At 37.2% G+C, this 17,076-nt stretch overlaps 1 protein-coding gene across 2 annotated transcripts; it reads right to left on the reverse strand.

The window, feature by feature from the left end:
• Nucleotides 1–326: 326 nt before the first annotated feature.
• rx1 (retinal homeobox gene 1) lies at nt 327–16,979 on the reverse strand. Of its 2 annotated transcripts, XM_067512196.1 has the most exons (4): nt 9,362–16,979; nt 8,161–8,496; nt 3,969–4,222; nt 327–3,045 (listed from the first exon to the last, which is right to left on the reverse strand). In XM_067512196.1, the coding sequence occupies exons 2-4, from the start codon at nt 8,468–8,470 to the stop codon at nt 2,554–2,556; spliced, it is 1,056 nt and encodes a 351-aa protein (XP_067368297.1). In that variant the 5' UTR covers nt 8,471–8,496; nt 9,362–16,979; the 3' UTR covers nt 327–2,553. The 2 variants fall into 2 exon arrangements, with proteins under 2 accessions (XP_067368297.1, XP_067368296.1); XM_067512195.1 differs by having other exon boundaries at nt 8,161–16,979.
• Between the last annotated feature and the right edge of the window lie 97 nt (nt 16,980–17,076).

A 17,076-nucleotide genomic window follows, 5' to 3' on the forward strand; every position in this document is an offset into this window, starting at 1 on the left:
GATGATTGGGAGGGGTAACAAAGAGAGTAAGAGCACTTTTATGACAGAGTCACAGAGCACAAGTGTTAGCGAAAAGGAAAGAAAAATGTCTCCCCTCATGTATGTCAGATGATAACGATTAAACTGCAGTAATCTTCATTCTGCCAACCCAAGGACTCTGTGGGAATGAACGCACAGGTCAAAATGAATGAAAGCACTGCAGTGAAAAGGTGGAAATACATTTTCTATCAAACTATATTTATTTACAGTGGATCTTCATTCTTTGCAGAACATGAACATACATTATTCAGTCAAAATAAAAAATGAAGAAAACAATGATATCACTACAACAGGTACTGTATACAATAACTACAACATTTAAGAAACAAATCAGCCATACAGGAAATAATATTCTGTTCGAATTGACATAAAAAACAAAAACATCTAGTGCAGTTTTGTCCATTATCTAACCTTTGGCTTATTCTTGGTCCAAAATCACATTTATGTAGCATCCTAAGCAGCTCTTTATGCAAGGTAATCCTCATTTCCTTTATGGTGCTAGGTCCTGGGATTGTCTATCAAGGAGTCTAGACATAACTAACATGAATAAAATGGAGACGACATAGGAGTAGCAGACATTACACTGCATTTTCCCTCTCTAAGCAGTATAATAATGGACTTTTTTGTTTTTGATGCTGTTGCACCTATAATTACAACAGCATCATTATGTTATATTAAAGTAAAATATATCACAACCACAATATGGGCAGTTGTGAGGAAATTAGCCTAAGTTTTTAGAGAAGTATGGAAAGTAAAAAGGATTTGGAAATTGCACTTCGACATAATTTTATCCCACTTACTTTATAAACAAGAAAAAAATACCATATTCTTTTTTATTACATGCTACTTGTTTATGCTAAAATATCCAAATATCATATACTAATCTATTTAGCTCTACTGTCCATATAAGAAATATTGTGGTTAGATTTGATCTTCCCTACCTTTAAGACAATTAGAGCTTAACTGTGAAACAGATGATAAACAACCAACATTGTGTCACTAGTGACAATACCAGCTATGATCCGTGTTTCTTCTCCTTTGATTGAGAAACAAAACTTTCCATGGCAAAATGTTACTTACTTATTTAGAGCAGCCTGAGACCGTTTCCCCCCCTTCAGCTTCAGACAAAGAGCATACACTTGGATCAATTGGGCCAAACAAAGAGTAAACTATATGGGGTGATGCATCACACAGGGCTCTTTCTGCTGCCCTGCACGTACCCGCAGCCACCCAACACTGAGCTGCCAACAGGTTTTCTACTCCAACAGCCACTCAAGCAAAAGGAGGATTACTCTGCTCACTATTCCTTATTTTTTATTTCAGTTCCTCACATCCTCCCTTCCTTCCTTCTTTAAAGCATCTCAGCACATATCAGAAAAGATTGGGATTGTGCAGCATCATATTTGGTATATTCTTAACCGGTCCATTTAGAAAGTGCCATCATATCTCAGACTCTATTTAATAAACTACCACCAGACAAGTTTCTGTTTTACACTTTGTGATTAAGAGGCTGTTCTTCCCCGTAAACTGAAAATCCTGACACCTCAACAGTCCAACCACTTTTCTTCATTTATAAAAGACTATGTGTTAGCTACAGGCTCAAATTTCTAAAGGAGGCTTCCAGTAAGCAGCAAAAACGTAAACTATAAATAAGAGATGAACTGAAAACCAGTTACACAGCTGTGTAAATAGGAAATCAATCAGTGAGATGTATGTGCATTTACAGTCAAAGCTGCTCTGACATTAAACTGAGACTGGACTTTAATTCAAAAAATTCTCTGAGGCTCTTATCATCTAACCCATGATTTGACCTAAATTTGACACCAACATTTTTATTAATTATTTAAAACACAAACTTACTGATAAAAATGGAGAACAAATAATGGAAAAACAAGATGAGAACAATAATAATAACAACAATGATTTCTATGTTAGTTAGTTAGTGGATGGTCATAAAAATAAACAAAAACAGTGATTTGTTTTAGTAGACAGAAAATAATTGTTTTTCCATGTTCAGAGCTTGTTTGTGGCTGACCTGCCAGGATCAGAAGATATGGTGTTTCTGAAACCATGCAGATTCATCTAATTATATAGAAGCATGCCAGAGAAGATACTGTACAAAACGTGGTTAATAAATAAAGAGTTTTGTGAGCAGCAGCTCCTGGGCTGTAAGTAGTGATTAGAGAAATGTGTCACATTTGCATTTACAGCACCCAAGGTGATGCTAAACACCTAAAAACTGGAGGGGGAACAGATGTCTGGAAGTTTATAGTTAACATGAGCAACTTATCAAGAATGGTCACTTGTCTGCTTCATGTCCTTAAGATGAGAAAAACAGGTAAAATAAAAACAAAGTCCAAAATAAAAGTCCTATAATCCTCAGTTTTCACAGTTCAAAATCCATTTCCTATGCTCATCGCAGCCTTTTGCAATAAGAAAGAAAATTTTCAAGAAGAAACAAGTTCAACATCTCCCTTTCCCAACATCACTCACATGGACCACCATGTTTGTTAGTCACATGGGTTGCCAGGTCTTGTCCATAGATTGGATGTGTTCCTTGGCTTTCATTCTCAGTGCGGCAATACTAGAGCTGCGCTGGTCCATGTCCTCCAGAGGGTATTTATCAGAATATTGTGCTGGACACTGGTAAGGAGGAGGAGCCATATTCTGGATCCCTTGACCCATGGATGGATGAGAATGAGAGTGAGGATGAGAATGAGGATGAGGAGGATGTGGAGAGGAGTTGAGGAAGCTATGGCTGTGGTAGGTTGGCTGTAGGCCTTGAGCTGGGCCCATGAAACCAGGAATGCTGTGGATTGGTGTGGCACTGGACAGGGGTGAGGTCAGCCACGGGTCCAAGGGGAGGGAATTGGTCATTGGACCCATGCTGGTGTGAACCGGTGCCTGGCGGTTAAACGAAAGCATCGGCGAGTCGTGGAGTTTCATGGTGCTGGCATCCATTTTCTCCTGCCGACGCCATTTTGCTCTGCGGTTCTGAAACCAGACCTGGAGAACAACATCATGTTATAATCAAACTATAAGGGCAAAAGAAGGAAAGATACAAAGAAAATACATTATCAATATTACATCACAGTATGTTTTTAACAGTCTGGTCTGAAGCTTCAGTATGTGTCGAAGATCTAAAGATCTGATTGACCATAAATAAATTTGTTGTTTGGGCTCAGGAGTCCCTCTTTACATCAGTGCTGTTTCTCTGACATGATCAGCATCTCAATGAAACATTCTCAGAGAATCACTATTGAAACCAATGTTTTTAGACTGAAATGAGATTCTTATACTACAGGTAGTTGTTACAGTACATGTACATCACCATATTTAGGAGACTATGAGGAGATGAGAATGTTCATTATGTACGGACAAAAACTCTGACCATTGCTATAACATAATTTTTGGTCATATTCTCTGATAATATTGTTGTTCTGCTTTAAGTTACCAACCAGCCTCCTATTGTCAGCTTCAGCTGCTTCTTTCCACACTTTAAGATGTGTCCAGTTTTAAGCCTTGTCATTTTGTTCTGGTTTATTGCAATGCTACATGACTGAAAAACACATCGTAGTTGAGCAACTATTTAGCTCATTATCTTCACCTAAATACTGACAAGCTCAGGGCTTAGTGTCGTTCTTCTGTCCCTTAGTGCACGTCATGATTTGGAGACACACCAATTTAACTCTTGAGGCTAACTGCCAGCAGGTGCTCTGAGTGAGAAGGAAAGATGAATACCTTTTTGAGTTTTAACATAACATGACAACAAAAACTAAATTTATTGCTGTAATCCTAAACTGATTGTAATTGTTGTGGGTAAACTGACTACATTTCTTGAGCTTTAGTAATAAGACCACTCACTTAAGGCTACATGCTATATGTCACAGGCCATGTCTGACAAACTCTGAAGTGTTAGCTCTTCTTACCTGAACTCTGACTTCAGGGAGGTTCACCTTCATGGCCAGCTCCTCTCGGCTGTATACATCTGGGTAGTGGGACTTCTCAAAGGCACGCTCCAGCTCATGCAGCTGGTAGGTGGTGAAGGTGGTGCGGTTGCGTCTGTGTTTCTTCTTGGGCTGAACGTCTTTACATGGCTCTGGAGATTTGCTTTCATCACTGTCTACACTCTTCCTCAGCTCGCTCAGGTCCTCATCACACTTGTTTGTGTATAAGCCAGTGTCTGTTCAGCAAAAACACCAACAGTAGAGAGTATGAAAAATTGTTTATTTGTGCAAATTCAACCAACTACACAGTAAGTGTTGATGCAGTCTGAATATATTGTTAAAATGTAGAAGAAAGGGAAATCAGAATGATTAGCTGATATAAAGAATGTGGATTCACTTTCCGGTAGAGCAGACATTAATTTGACACCTGCAACAATAGGCTACTGTAGGTCAGTGAAGCAAGCAATCCCCTGAACTTCAATGAAGCTCAAAAACATTCCTAATCGGATTTAGCAAAGTTGTTTCCAGTGTTTATCTTCTCCAAAGTTAAACTGTCTTTAAAAAGAAACAAAAGTGTTTCCTTTTTTTTTCAAGCTGAGCTATAAATCACATCACTCTTTCCACTGCATCACACACAGTATGTAACAGTACATTTATAATTAAAGCATTATATACACAACTGTATATATAGCATTTCACATTCATAAAATGCATCCAATAAATGAAAATGTCCACAGCTCTATGAACATTTGACAGCCTCAGCTACTAAGTTACTGTTTAATGACTCAAAACATTTTTATTGCTTTCCCTACTCATAATCCATAAGGTTCAGCTTGTTCTTAATCTTCAGTAGTATATTTTTATATTGCTTCCCCTGCCCATCCACTCTCAAAAAATTAAAAAGCAGACATTTTGACAGAGATCCGAACAAAGTCTTAAACTGTACTGTTGGCTAGACTAGAATAAGTTTTACCAGCGCATAATTTAACTATTAAAGGCAATTCTCTTGGAAATTTTGTGGGAGAAATGAAACCCTGCCAAAACAACTCTGTTTGCTCAGAAGTTGCCAAGTGCTGACATGTTTGTGTATTTGAAGCTAGAAAAACACTTGTTTAGAAGCAGAACAGCACGACAGAAAGAAAGTAACAAAGAAGAAATTGAAAGATAACAAAAAATGAGAGAAGAAAGACTAGAAAGCTTTTAGAGAGTTTTCAATTTACTGATGCTTTCATCACTAAATTCAAATCCTTTCATTTTGTAAATCCAGTGATTTCACAGTATCCTATCAACATCCAGTTGCTCACTATGGCTTTTAGTTTGAAAATCTGTCACATTTACCAAAATCGTAATAACATTGTCACTCAGCAGTATTTCTTTTCAGGTACATTTCACAGCACCCTGTTGCTCACTGGTACTTTTTTTCTGAAAATCTGGCATACTTTGTAACATCTTAGTAACATCTTCTTGGTAATGAGTGCTTTTATTTTGAAGGTCTATGGTATTTTATCTCTTCTTGTGAGTAAGTCAAAGGGCTTGTAATTTGAAATGAAAATCAGAATGTAATTCTGAAGACAGACTCACAAAGTGGAGAAGTAGTATTAGTAGCAGATACATTAGCAATGACAGCGTCGTAGCAGTAACTACATAGATAATACTCCAGAAGTAATAGCTCATTTGAATTATTATATTATACACCAGTTGCTGTAAGTGTTGCTGTAAGTGTCTGTCTGCTGTCTGGTGCTGAGTATAGTGGGTGTTCAGCTTTACTTAAATCCAAAAGCTGCCATCTACAGCCTTAAAACAAGCTGAGCAGAAGACAGTTAGTAAAAACAGTTAAGTGGCTGCAAGAAAGTTGAACAATGAGCTGAAACTCGTTAGGAAGCTCTGTCAGCTGCTGGGGCTGGGGGGGTGGCGGGCTGCAGATTTAAGCTTTATCACTACGATCATTCCCTTTCATGCTACGCTTAATTTTTTAAATTTCAATTGACTTTCTGAAGTCAAGAACAAGCCTTTATGCTCATTCACTGTAGACGTGAATGTTAACATTTTTGATCACTGTAGGTTGACCACGTACACATGAACTACGCTGTCCTTTTATGTCTTCATGAATGTAAATGTGTGCTTGTTTCTGTTAATAGGATGTGTTGATGGAGATGAAGGAGGGGGTCATCGTGGTCTTTCAACTGACAAATGAGACCATAGGCAAATGCAAAGCAGGTTTTTGTAGGTTCATTTATCCACTTCTCATTAAGCAGCTATGACAAAGGCCAGGCTCTGACAAAGGCGGAGGTCAAGTCTGGTTCATTGACCAGCTCTTGGTCTGTCAGCCCATCACAGCCGCTGGTCTGAAGGCTGCCTACTGTTTAGCAGCTAGCAGAACATCTCAGCACAGAGAGGGAGGCCGAATGACACCGACTGTAAAGTTGCTTATTCAGGGGGAACTAAGCAGACTTCACAGGATAGTTACATACAAAAGGGTGATGTCATTGGTGTTGATGTACGTTAATCAAGGACAAAATAGAGTCCTCCTGAATTAATCGCCTGAATCTGAATAACATACTGTATAATAATCTTTCTAGTGGGGATACACCACCTGCCAGATCCTCCATGTGAAAATAGCTTCAGATTAAATGTGATAAATTTGATTTGGACACAGAATGATAACAATACAACCCGAATGAACTACTGTACAATCTAATCTGCACAGAAGAGAAGATTAGGGGAATTCCACAAGGGGATGGGATTGAGCTTGGACACACACCCCTTGCACCATCTTGTTCAGTGATTTATTTCTCAATCTCAGTCCACACAAGCTCTACATGAGCTCTACATAGACATGTAACAAACAGATTCTGAACGTGCTTGTTTAATATTGATGTAAAATGCTACACCAACACATAAACATAACATGCTGTTAAAATGGCCACATTAGAAAATGGTTAGGATTTCAGATTTATTAGCTGCCTTAGTCCAACAAACAATAACCCAAATAACAAGCCATTTAGCAACTACATGACATAACCTGACACCTAAGTGCTAAATAATAATAATGCTGAATGTGCCATAATGCACTGAATATACACTCCACTGTTTGGTTTGTCAATGTGAGTTGTATTTTTTTAAGTAGTTGTTTATGATTTGTTTCAGATCTGTGTTTGATCATTTTTAGAAATAGCATTATCGATAGCACAAAAATGTGTGGCAGTAACATAAAAAAAACTGACTTCCACCTTCTCATAGGCAGGGGTTTTCGGAAATGAACTGCTGTATCCCCTTAGAAAAAAATCACACACAGTCTCAGAAGGAGATACAATACATTTATAAACATTTAGCAGCTTTATTTGGATAATATGGATGCTCTACCTACATTTTACTTACATCAGATATAGAGATATGGCTGCTGAGTCAGACTAAGTGTCTGAACTTGGAAACTTTGTAATGACTCCAGTTTGTTTTTTTCATTATTATTTATTTGTATGTGTGTATTTTTTTCCTGTAATAATTGCTCACTTACTTTGATTGTTTGACAGTGGGTTGTTAGGTAGGTGGAATTTTTGTTCACTGTAAAACCTAAAATAAAATAAAAAAGTGAACTATGTTTTAGCAGATATTTCAGCAGAAACTGCTCTTAAGGAGCCTTAAGTTTTAAAAATGTGTGGATTATTTTGGCTTTGCATTATTTTTCCCAGTTATCCATATCACCAAAATTATGAGTTTGTACTACTACTACTAATACTACGAATTGGTTACAGTTCCTGAAAAGGTTTAGTTTGGACTAGGTTTCAACCTGTGTTGGTGGCCAAAAACTTCCGCATCAGTGTTCAAGTTGTTTGAACTTTTATGATGTTTGCTCAGAGATATCGATATCTTACCTTCAGTGCAGCAATATCAGTTCTGTCCTACCTAAATCAAATGTGTGAAAGATTAAACCTAGAGCTTATATAAATCCAGCCTTTAAAGACCAGCAGTGCTGCCATGTGATCAATATCATTGACTGTTCAAATGTTAGGAGGCAAAAAAGTCCAAGGTTTACCTCTAAGGATATTGACCAGCAACTCACAAGCACAGAATCCAGAGCAAAATTACTATCTGGGGGTGAAATCAAGTGCTCTTAAATGACATATTGCTATAAAGATACTTCAGGGTGGAGGCCTACATCCCCAGGATGACTCACCATGGAACTGCTCCTGCTGGTCTGTGCTGCTGTTTCTCAGAGAAGACAGGTGCCCACTGTAGGACGGGTGTGATGAAGGCTCGTGCTGCTTTCCAGGCTCCGTCAGACCATCTATGTCCACTTTGTGGGGTACGGAGGCCCCAGCAGGACTGAGCAGGGGGTCCTGGTCTTTACTGAAACCTAAAATGACATCAATGCTGTGGACGCGGCCCCCTGCAGCGATGCCCCCACCTTTTCCCATTTCGTGGAAGTTGCTGGGTGAGAGGCAGCTGTCATCCACCATGCTCATGGTATCCAGTGATAAATGCATTCGAGCGTCTGGTAACGGACCCACGCCTGAGGTCATAAGAAAAGAGGTTTAAGTAAAGGTACAGTAGCAAGTTAGAAGCCACCCAGTTGCCTTAGATGACTCTAGATTATCCACTATAGAGGGGGTCGAGAGTTTATCCCTCAGACTCTGAAGGCCACAGTGCATAATGAAAAGTGTGCTGAATGAAAGTATGTGCACACAAGTTATGTCTCATTTCACTTTTTAATGAATGAACAGCACTAGCAGTTATAAAGTGTTAAGTTGTGAATATTAAACACATCCATTAATATTCATATACATTACATTTTGAAATCAAAATTTAAAATTGTTATTGTCTGTATCTCAAAGTCTCTTAGTGTTAGTAAAGAGGTAGTAAGTCATTCAACTGATGTCAGCTTTCTAACGTTTTTCAGACTTTAGCAACAAATCAGTCTCAGTGGTGTCACAACTACATCATTTAAGTTAAAATACTAGAAGAGGGATATCTACCGTTTTAAACGTGTTAAATTCTTGTGTTAGAAACAATAAGTCTCTTTTTTTTGGCCCAAACTGGTACATTTGTTTGATCAAACCAATTATATATGTGTGTCATATACCAAATAAAGTTAAAAGGTAAGCAGGTTAATTTACTGTTCTGGCAGCAAAACGGTTTCTTATTCTTTTACCTATTATTTGTGTTTTGCTGTGTAAGATGAAAACGCAACTCCACAGACGTAGATTTGACACTCCTGCAGGGAGCAGCAGATGATAAAATGTCTTTATTAGATTTATAAGTACTAGCATTTGTTCAGATTCACCTACTGATCACACCACAATCACATCTCCATTTTAGGTACTTTTTGACAAGCTGCAGTGTCAGTGAGCAGTGTGACAGCCTGTGGCAGAGCCTACCTCTTGGAAGTAAATATGTTGAACTGTCGAAGTTGCTGATGCCAATGCTCCACCTGTTCCTCTCAGCGGCTCACCCTCCAACTTCACCCTGCAAGGATCTGTTATATGCTCCGCGTCCAGTCACTCAGCCAGCTTTGCTTATCTCGCATTTCTCTAAAGAATTTCTTTATGTGGGACAAACTGTCCTGACATTAACTCTCCAGTAAAGTACACTTGAATAAAGCAAACCAGTGCAAAGAACATTCAACAACTGAGATTAGACGCCATGCGCTCTGGCTCAGAGAGGAGAGTGTAAGAGGAGAGAGCTGGAGGAGGAGAGGTGGACAAAGCTGAGGGGGCGTAGGAGGTGAAACAAGGGGATTAGGAGAGGGTTATTAATTGGAATCCTTCCCCTTTAAGAGTGATTGGCAGCTGTTCAAATAATTGTTTTTAATGTCATTTCCATTCACCCCCACAGGAGGAGGCCCTAGCTAATGAAGTCTGGACAGGACTTTCTTTTATAAATTTGTTGTTTTAAAGACAAAAGAAAGTTTTCACAAAGCACACCCAGCCCTCCGGCTGTGGAAACTTTAGGATAACATATATAAATAAAGTAAAAACTAATGCAGGAGACAAAAGCTGTTGATTTGGTTTATTACATGTTTTTACTTAACATTACTATGTAAAATAGTCTTTAGTTTCCCACAAAAGTCTCTCAATCTCTGTCCAATTTTATATGCTGGTGTAATGAGAAAAATGTTTTTGTAATACATTTACATACATTATCATTGTTGTAATGTATGTCATGTTGCTACCCTTTCTTATTTGTAAACAAACCCCCAAAATGCCAAACACAACAACATATAGATAAATTCCAGGTGCAGTGGACAATGTAATAAATACCTTTGTTGAATTACCATACTTACAGGGAAACCTATACTATTTCATTAAGTTTACTTGCTCTGTTAATTGTGTATTTATATGCATGATGTTCTTTCCCTCTATTACAATAAATTGTATCTTGTCTTAACTACAATTTGCCTAATGTGAAGTTTCTAATGTTAATTGTGATAAGAATGAATTCATGTAAAGCTGATATGACTTGCTTTTTACGAAAAAATAACACTATTAATAACGAACAGGTTCTTTAACATTGTTATGTTTGATGCTGACTAGGAACAAAACAAAGTCCTACCTGGTCATATTATTATCACTAAATTAGTTTGTCACACCGATTGTTGGGATGTTGTTTCTTTGTGTACCGAAGCACAGAAATGTCTGCTTGTGGCTTTAAATCCGCAGAGGCAGCAGAGTTCAAAGTTGACCTTGGCTTAGTGTCACAGAAATCAGCCACAACTCTAAAGACACTAAAGAGATTTCCTGTGCCCTCGAACATGTCTAAAGTTAGAGAAAGATTGATTTAAAAACACATAGTCTTTAACTGTGAGAATATAATATGTGAAACAGAGGCTACCAAGAGCAAAAAGGTAGTAGTTATAGTAAAAATACGTTTATAACAATATCAACAAAAATAATAATAATAACACTAATAATGATAATAATAATAATAATGATGATGATGATGATGATGATGATGATAAACAGGTAGCAATATACCTTACAGTAATAAGGTAACAGTGGGGTAATATTTCAAATGTAACAAGATATTGGGGTGTAATAGCTAGATAATAACAATTTAACAGGGCGGTGTCAATAATGGGGAATGATTTAGGTGCTATTAAGCAACAGATAAATCTAAGTAATAGGATGCCAAAATAAAAAAATAAAACACATAGGTCATAACACATAAGCCAAAAGCAGGAGTAATTACCCGGAAACACTTCTTGTAGACTCTGTGTCATAAACATGAAACAGAGGTGTAAAATGTTAAAATACCTCTCTTCTTCATTTCATAGTAACATCTGTAACAGTAAAGATGGAAAACAGCTCCCCAAAAGTGAGGCCATCTTAAGCCATGGTTTCAGAATAGGTAAGTGGCTCTACATATCCAGTTTTGTAAGTGTTTCAAATACAAAAATAGCAATTTGGTCTGATAGTTAGGCCTAGTATTACAATCCTATGTGAAAAGAATACATAGAGGAGGAATCTCATTGATTAAGTAGGTTTCAGATGTTAGGGAGTTTCACTTTTTTTTGAAAAATTATGTATAAAGGTATAAATCTGATGAAGTTAAGTTGTAAAGAGTCTTATAAGTCTCTTATAAAGAGCAACAGTTGAGTTTGAAGTTTAAAAAATCTGAGCGTGTGGATTTAGAAAGTCATCGTCAGCAGATATATAGTGCCTACTTCTTATTCATGCAGGAGCTTGAGGCTTGTGGGATATGCAGACATTAGGATATATAACCATAACTTCATTATAACAATGAAGAAGGATCAACAAATAAAAACAAAAATACTGTACTGTTATTTATAAATATGTGCATAGATACACTGGACAAGTGCAAAGTTAAACCGTGCTCTTTGACCTCAAGCCCTTTTGCGCGAGGCGGTTTTGTACATGTGGACTGGAGGAGCTGGGGCTCCACCTCTTAGCCACCATCCTAAACCATCATTCAAAAAGCCACACTGCTCCGATCTATTAAACACAGGACTATCTAAAGCAATGGTGTAAATGCATGAAAGTTAAATAAATAACACAAATTAGATAATTATTATGAACTCATGTAGTGTCACTGAGGATAATCATCTAAATTTCAAACCAGAACAAAAAACTTTTATTCCTCATTATTTCTAAACTCCAACCACCAGACTCCTTGCAAAATGACTCTTACTGCCAATGAGCATCTGGACAAATGAGAGTCAAAGATGCTTGTTGATTGCCATATACATTTATTGCAAATACATTTCTGTCCTTCCAATGTTAATCCTAATTGAGCATGAATTGGTTAAGAAGGAGCAGTGTAGTTATCAAGCTGCTTAGATTTATCAGATGACAATGTAAGTCCCCCTGATCCTATTAGAGGTAAAAGCAGCTAACGTGTAAAGGCGCAGTGTCAGCTTACTGAGGGGGTGGAGATAGACGAAGAGGGAGAGAGAGAGAGAGAGAGGAAGGTTGAGGCAGAAAGAAGAAGGTGGTGGTGTGACAGGGAAGGTGAATTCATGAGGTTCTGCAGTTCATGCACACACACACTCGCACACACACACACACAAACACATTCCATTGCCCTACACTCAATTTGGAGTGTTATCCTAACATAAAGCATGTCACCACTGTAAAACTAACTTCTGAAAAATTTCAGTTCCTCAATATATGTGCACCACAACACTGAAGTCCCCACAAGTGTGCAAATGAAAAATAAAAAAAGAGTTTTGACTTTGGGGTCCCGCCATGTAACAAGCACACACATACACACACATTTCTTACGTTAAAGTTAACTTTTATTACCGTTCAAAACATTCACACAGGAGGTGCAGCAGAACAAAAACTGTAGAACTGGTAAAAACTGTTAAAAAGTAATGAAAACAAACATAATAACAGAATATTAAATGATTGTGAACAGCACTTAGATCTGATGTCACTCGGTAATAATCATATTGAGCAACATCACAAGCTCAGTTTAGGCTCTTTATCTTCCACACTGTGTGACTACGAGGTTTATACAAAGGCCAATGTGTGAACATCACAAATTTGGGTTTATTTTCAAATTTTTCATAATTCCACCTTAGGAGGGTTGGTCACTTGGTTTGTTAGCAAGTGAAACTAGATATAAACTAACTCTATAAAGCCTCTAATTAGCTGCTGTATTAATGTTGATTGTTATTTGGCCATAACTAATGTCTCTTTATCTGGTAAACACCCACTTTTTTATAAATGTTTAACTTTCAGGTCTTGTTTAATAATTACATTTTGTAAAATTTCAGCCACTAAATGATTAACATCCAAGCTTTGGCCAAAACAACTTACGTGTATATGAGAGCAGTCATTAGATCCACTTTCATGGTTATGTTGAACTCTGTTTTATTTTGAAAGCAATTCTGCTTCCTGTCTGTGTCTGCTTCCTACTTGAACTGTAAGTCGCTTGGGATAATTTTTTTTAGCCAGTTTTAAGAAATGGTTCAATACGTAGCACATTTAATTCATGTTTGACTTAGGGAAGTGCAGACAAAAAAGCCATTATTAGACATCTTTGGTAAATACCTTGTCAAACGAGCACTTTCAACATCAGACTTTGATAAAGGGACAGACGGCTGCTCCTAAACTTATTTTCGTAATTGAATTACTGCTGCTCCCAAGCAGATTAAGTTTTGTGTAGATTCATCTTGACTGTTGGGTTAACTGATATATTAGCTGTCTGCACCAACATATCTGCTGCTGTTGTATGGTGATGCGATAGGTTTCATTTGAAAAATGTGTATTCATTTTGCTCTAGCAATATTTTGTCTTTACAGTTAGAGTTTAAGATGTTTCCACACTATAAAGAATTAACCAACTGAAGTTCTACTACTTTTAATATTCTGAGCAAATGATTTTGAAACGCAGTTTTTGACAGACAGTTTTGTGAAAACCAAAATTACCAAAATACTGTCTCAGAGAATTGAACTGCTAAGTTGATCTTGACCTCAGCTCTTCTGATGTGATCACAATCTACTTAAAACTGGCCAAGATTAGCCCTGTTAGGTCAATCTATACCATTCCTCTTCACACTGCCAGGTGTAGCACTGGCATATTTATTAGAAACCCATTAATGTGTTAATCTTATACATAAATGCCAGGTTGTAATACACCCAGTCGGACTCTAATAAATAATTTGGTGAAATTACAATAATGTGTTAGACTTATCTGTTTGGAATATCTTTGTGTTCCCCATTCTGGAGAGAGGCCTAAAAACACTTTAATGCCACTAAGTACGATATCGCCAAGTGCTGGGACGTGTAATTTTTGTTAAAACCTATGAAATTTAATTTAAGAGGAAACTTTTGATTTTCAGCAACAATTTCAGGGCATTTACATCCACATTCAACTGTTACCGGATGTTTGCTTGCCCAGCTGGTTTTTCAATGCAATACTGTCAGTGGCTCTCATTTCATTAGAGGTGAGGAGAAAGTGTAGAGTTGATTCTCAATATGTACATCAAAGGTTTTTTCTTGTTGCAGCACCTGATAAGCCAGGAAAACCAGAAGAAATTAAAAAAGCAAAGGCATACAGATCCAAGATCAGACTGGAGGCATTAAAGCCTCAAAAGTTGTATAAGCCATCATCACCAGTAAGGAAAGTGTACTTTCTATGTTTTTTTTTATTTTTTATTTATTTTGTCCTTTCAGCTTATCATGTGAGTTCAGGAACGCAACAGCCCAACATTGTCCGCATGTTGATTAGGCACAGTTTTTACACTGGATGCCCTTCCTGATGAAACCCCCCCTAATTTCTAACAGGCTTGGACTGGTACTGCACAGCTGGGGATGGGAATGGGTTGCTGGGGGTTCAGTGTTTTGTCCACAGACACTTCGACATATAGCTGGGACCAGGGATTGAACCACTGACCCTGTGTCCCCTGGACAACTGCCTTCACCAACTGACCAATTAAATGTTAAATATTAGAGTTCTAATTATGGTTTAATGTCCAACATGTATGTAAAAAGAGAACATCAGGTGTAAAATGTGAAAATATTATACATAGATTTTATTGAAATATAAATTGGTCCCTGTGACATGACAGCAAACTTGGCTTCACTTTTTGATGAGTTCAAAATATCAGAAAGGTTAATATTTCACTGTGTTATCATTAAATGTAATACTGTGAGCTGGAGTAAAAATATGTAAAGTATTATTCTGCAGTCTGAAACATTTTTTTTAAGAAACATCCTGTTTTTGGAAAAGATCTCAAGAGGACAGTAAATAACACAAAGTCCACCCTAAAATCGCAAGATTAGGAGAGAAAGAAAAGTAGCAATGAATGCCATATTTGAAAAAACGTACATTTGGATTAACTGATTCAAAGCCCAACATGAGTGTGCTGATCAGCAAAGTGAAGTGTGATGAACAAAGTGGCCAAAACATCATCAGAGACAGGTGTTCGCTAATGTCTACGGGTCATAAAGAAAATATTTAGCAAATATCAAAGACAAAGCTGAAAGGCATAAAAATACATCATGATTTTTTTTGCTCCACAAGCAAAATTCTGGACTGTAGCATCCAAATAACAATGTCTAACTTCCCTGCTACTTACAAACTACACTAAATATCTGCCTCTGTCTTGTCTTTCTTTAGTAACAGCTGAAAGCACTAGCTGATAGCTCATTGTTTGCTTCAGCAGATTAGCTCTTCACTAAGCACTGGTAGAAAACACACCTTAGAAGCTATTAGACCTGAGGAAAACATCTCAGCTCAGCTGTTAACATATGGATGACAGGAAAAAAGCTTTGTCCTTAGATCCCTACATCCACACTACAAAACCAAACACTGACAAACAGCATGGAACTAACCACTGATTATCTGAAATCCTTCACTTAATAACGCATTCCTATCAAACACAGCAAATCTTTTATTATGTTTTCTACATTTTTTGTAACATTTGATTCCTTTATAAATCCGTTTGCAGAAAATTGCTGCTCATCCCATTAGAGAGCTTTAAGAAAACACATGGCAGACTGAACAAATCATGGAGGACCTCATTCAAACAGTGATAACAACAGACAGAGGATCAAGCCTCAATTTGGGAACGTCTCCTGGGACATTAAAGACTTAAATCAAATGGTATTTCTAATGTGGACTTGTGATGTGACATCAATCCAGAAGACGCTGTGTTGACTATTAAGATGTTTTAGATGGACCAATATGAAAATTTTACAACATATAAAAAGAACATCTTCAGTTTATAAACCATTTCCCTAGATGAGGAGGGCAGAAAAACCTGCCTGCAAAACTATGTAGTTCAGATCTGTTGTTAGTGCCCGCAATCAATGCATAATGTTGCCATTCTGATTGACCACAGTGTAAGTCTAGGGTGGTGTTGTACACATTATGGGGAGTTCATCTTTATTTGATTCTAGGTTATAATGACAGATACAAATCTAGGGAAGCAAATTTACAATTTGTGAAATATAAACCAAATTTTATTTCATTTGGAAAGCCCGACAGATCCCAAGAGGTAAGTGGATAGCACAAAGTCGATCCTATAATCTCAAACTACTAACCAAGAGGGAAAAGAAACTGGTAATAAACCCCATACTCTTCATGAATTGGTTTTTACAAAACAAATTAAATGTTATTAAATTGAATCTGGGCATAAAATAAATGTAAATAAGATAATGCAAAATTTTGTCCTCATTGTACGTACAGTAGAAGTAGAAGCCTGCACTCTAACACCAATATTCTCTGCAAACAAGTAAAATGTTGGCCAATGTAAACATGAAAAAATCTTAACTTACAATATTGTTGCATTTCAATATATTTTTTAACAGTAAGCCCTTAGTCAGTGACATATTGCTGGGATACAACCAGATTTGGGTGATCTGTGATTAAACCCAAGATAAAGATTTCCCCTACTCCATCTCTCTTCTGTCATCCTCTTTTCTATATATTTGTTTAATCATTTTCAGACATTTCTTGTGAAACACTACATTTTTTGATCATATGGTAATAAACAGACAGAAAAAAAAATCAAGTTGCTGTAACCTGACTGACTTTTTTTCTGTCATTCAGGAAATTTAAAAATCAGTGTACAAAACCATTAAATCACTCTACTGCATCTCATCAGCATGCTTCACATAATGGTT

This window comes from Channa argus, chromosome 8 (genome assembly GCF_033026475.1).
Source record: "Channa argus isolate prfri chromosome 8, Channa argus male v1.0, whole genome shotgun sequence".
Taxonomy (NCBI): domain Eukaryota; kingdom Metazoa; phylum Chordata; class Actinopteri; order Anabantiformes; family Channidae; genus Channa; species Channa argus.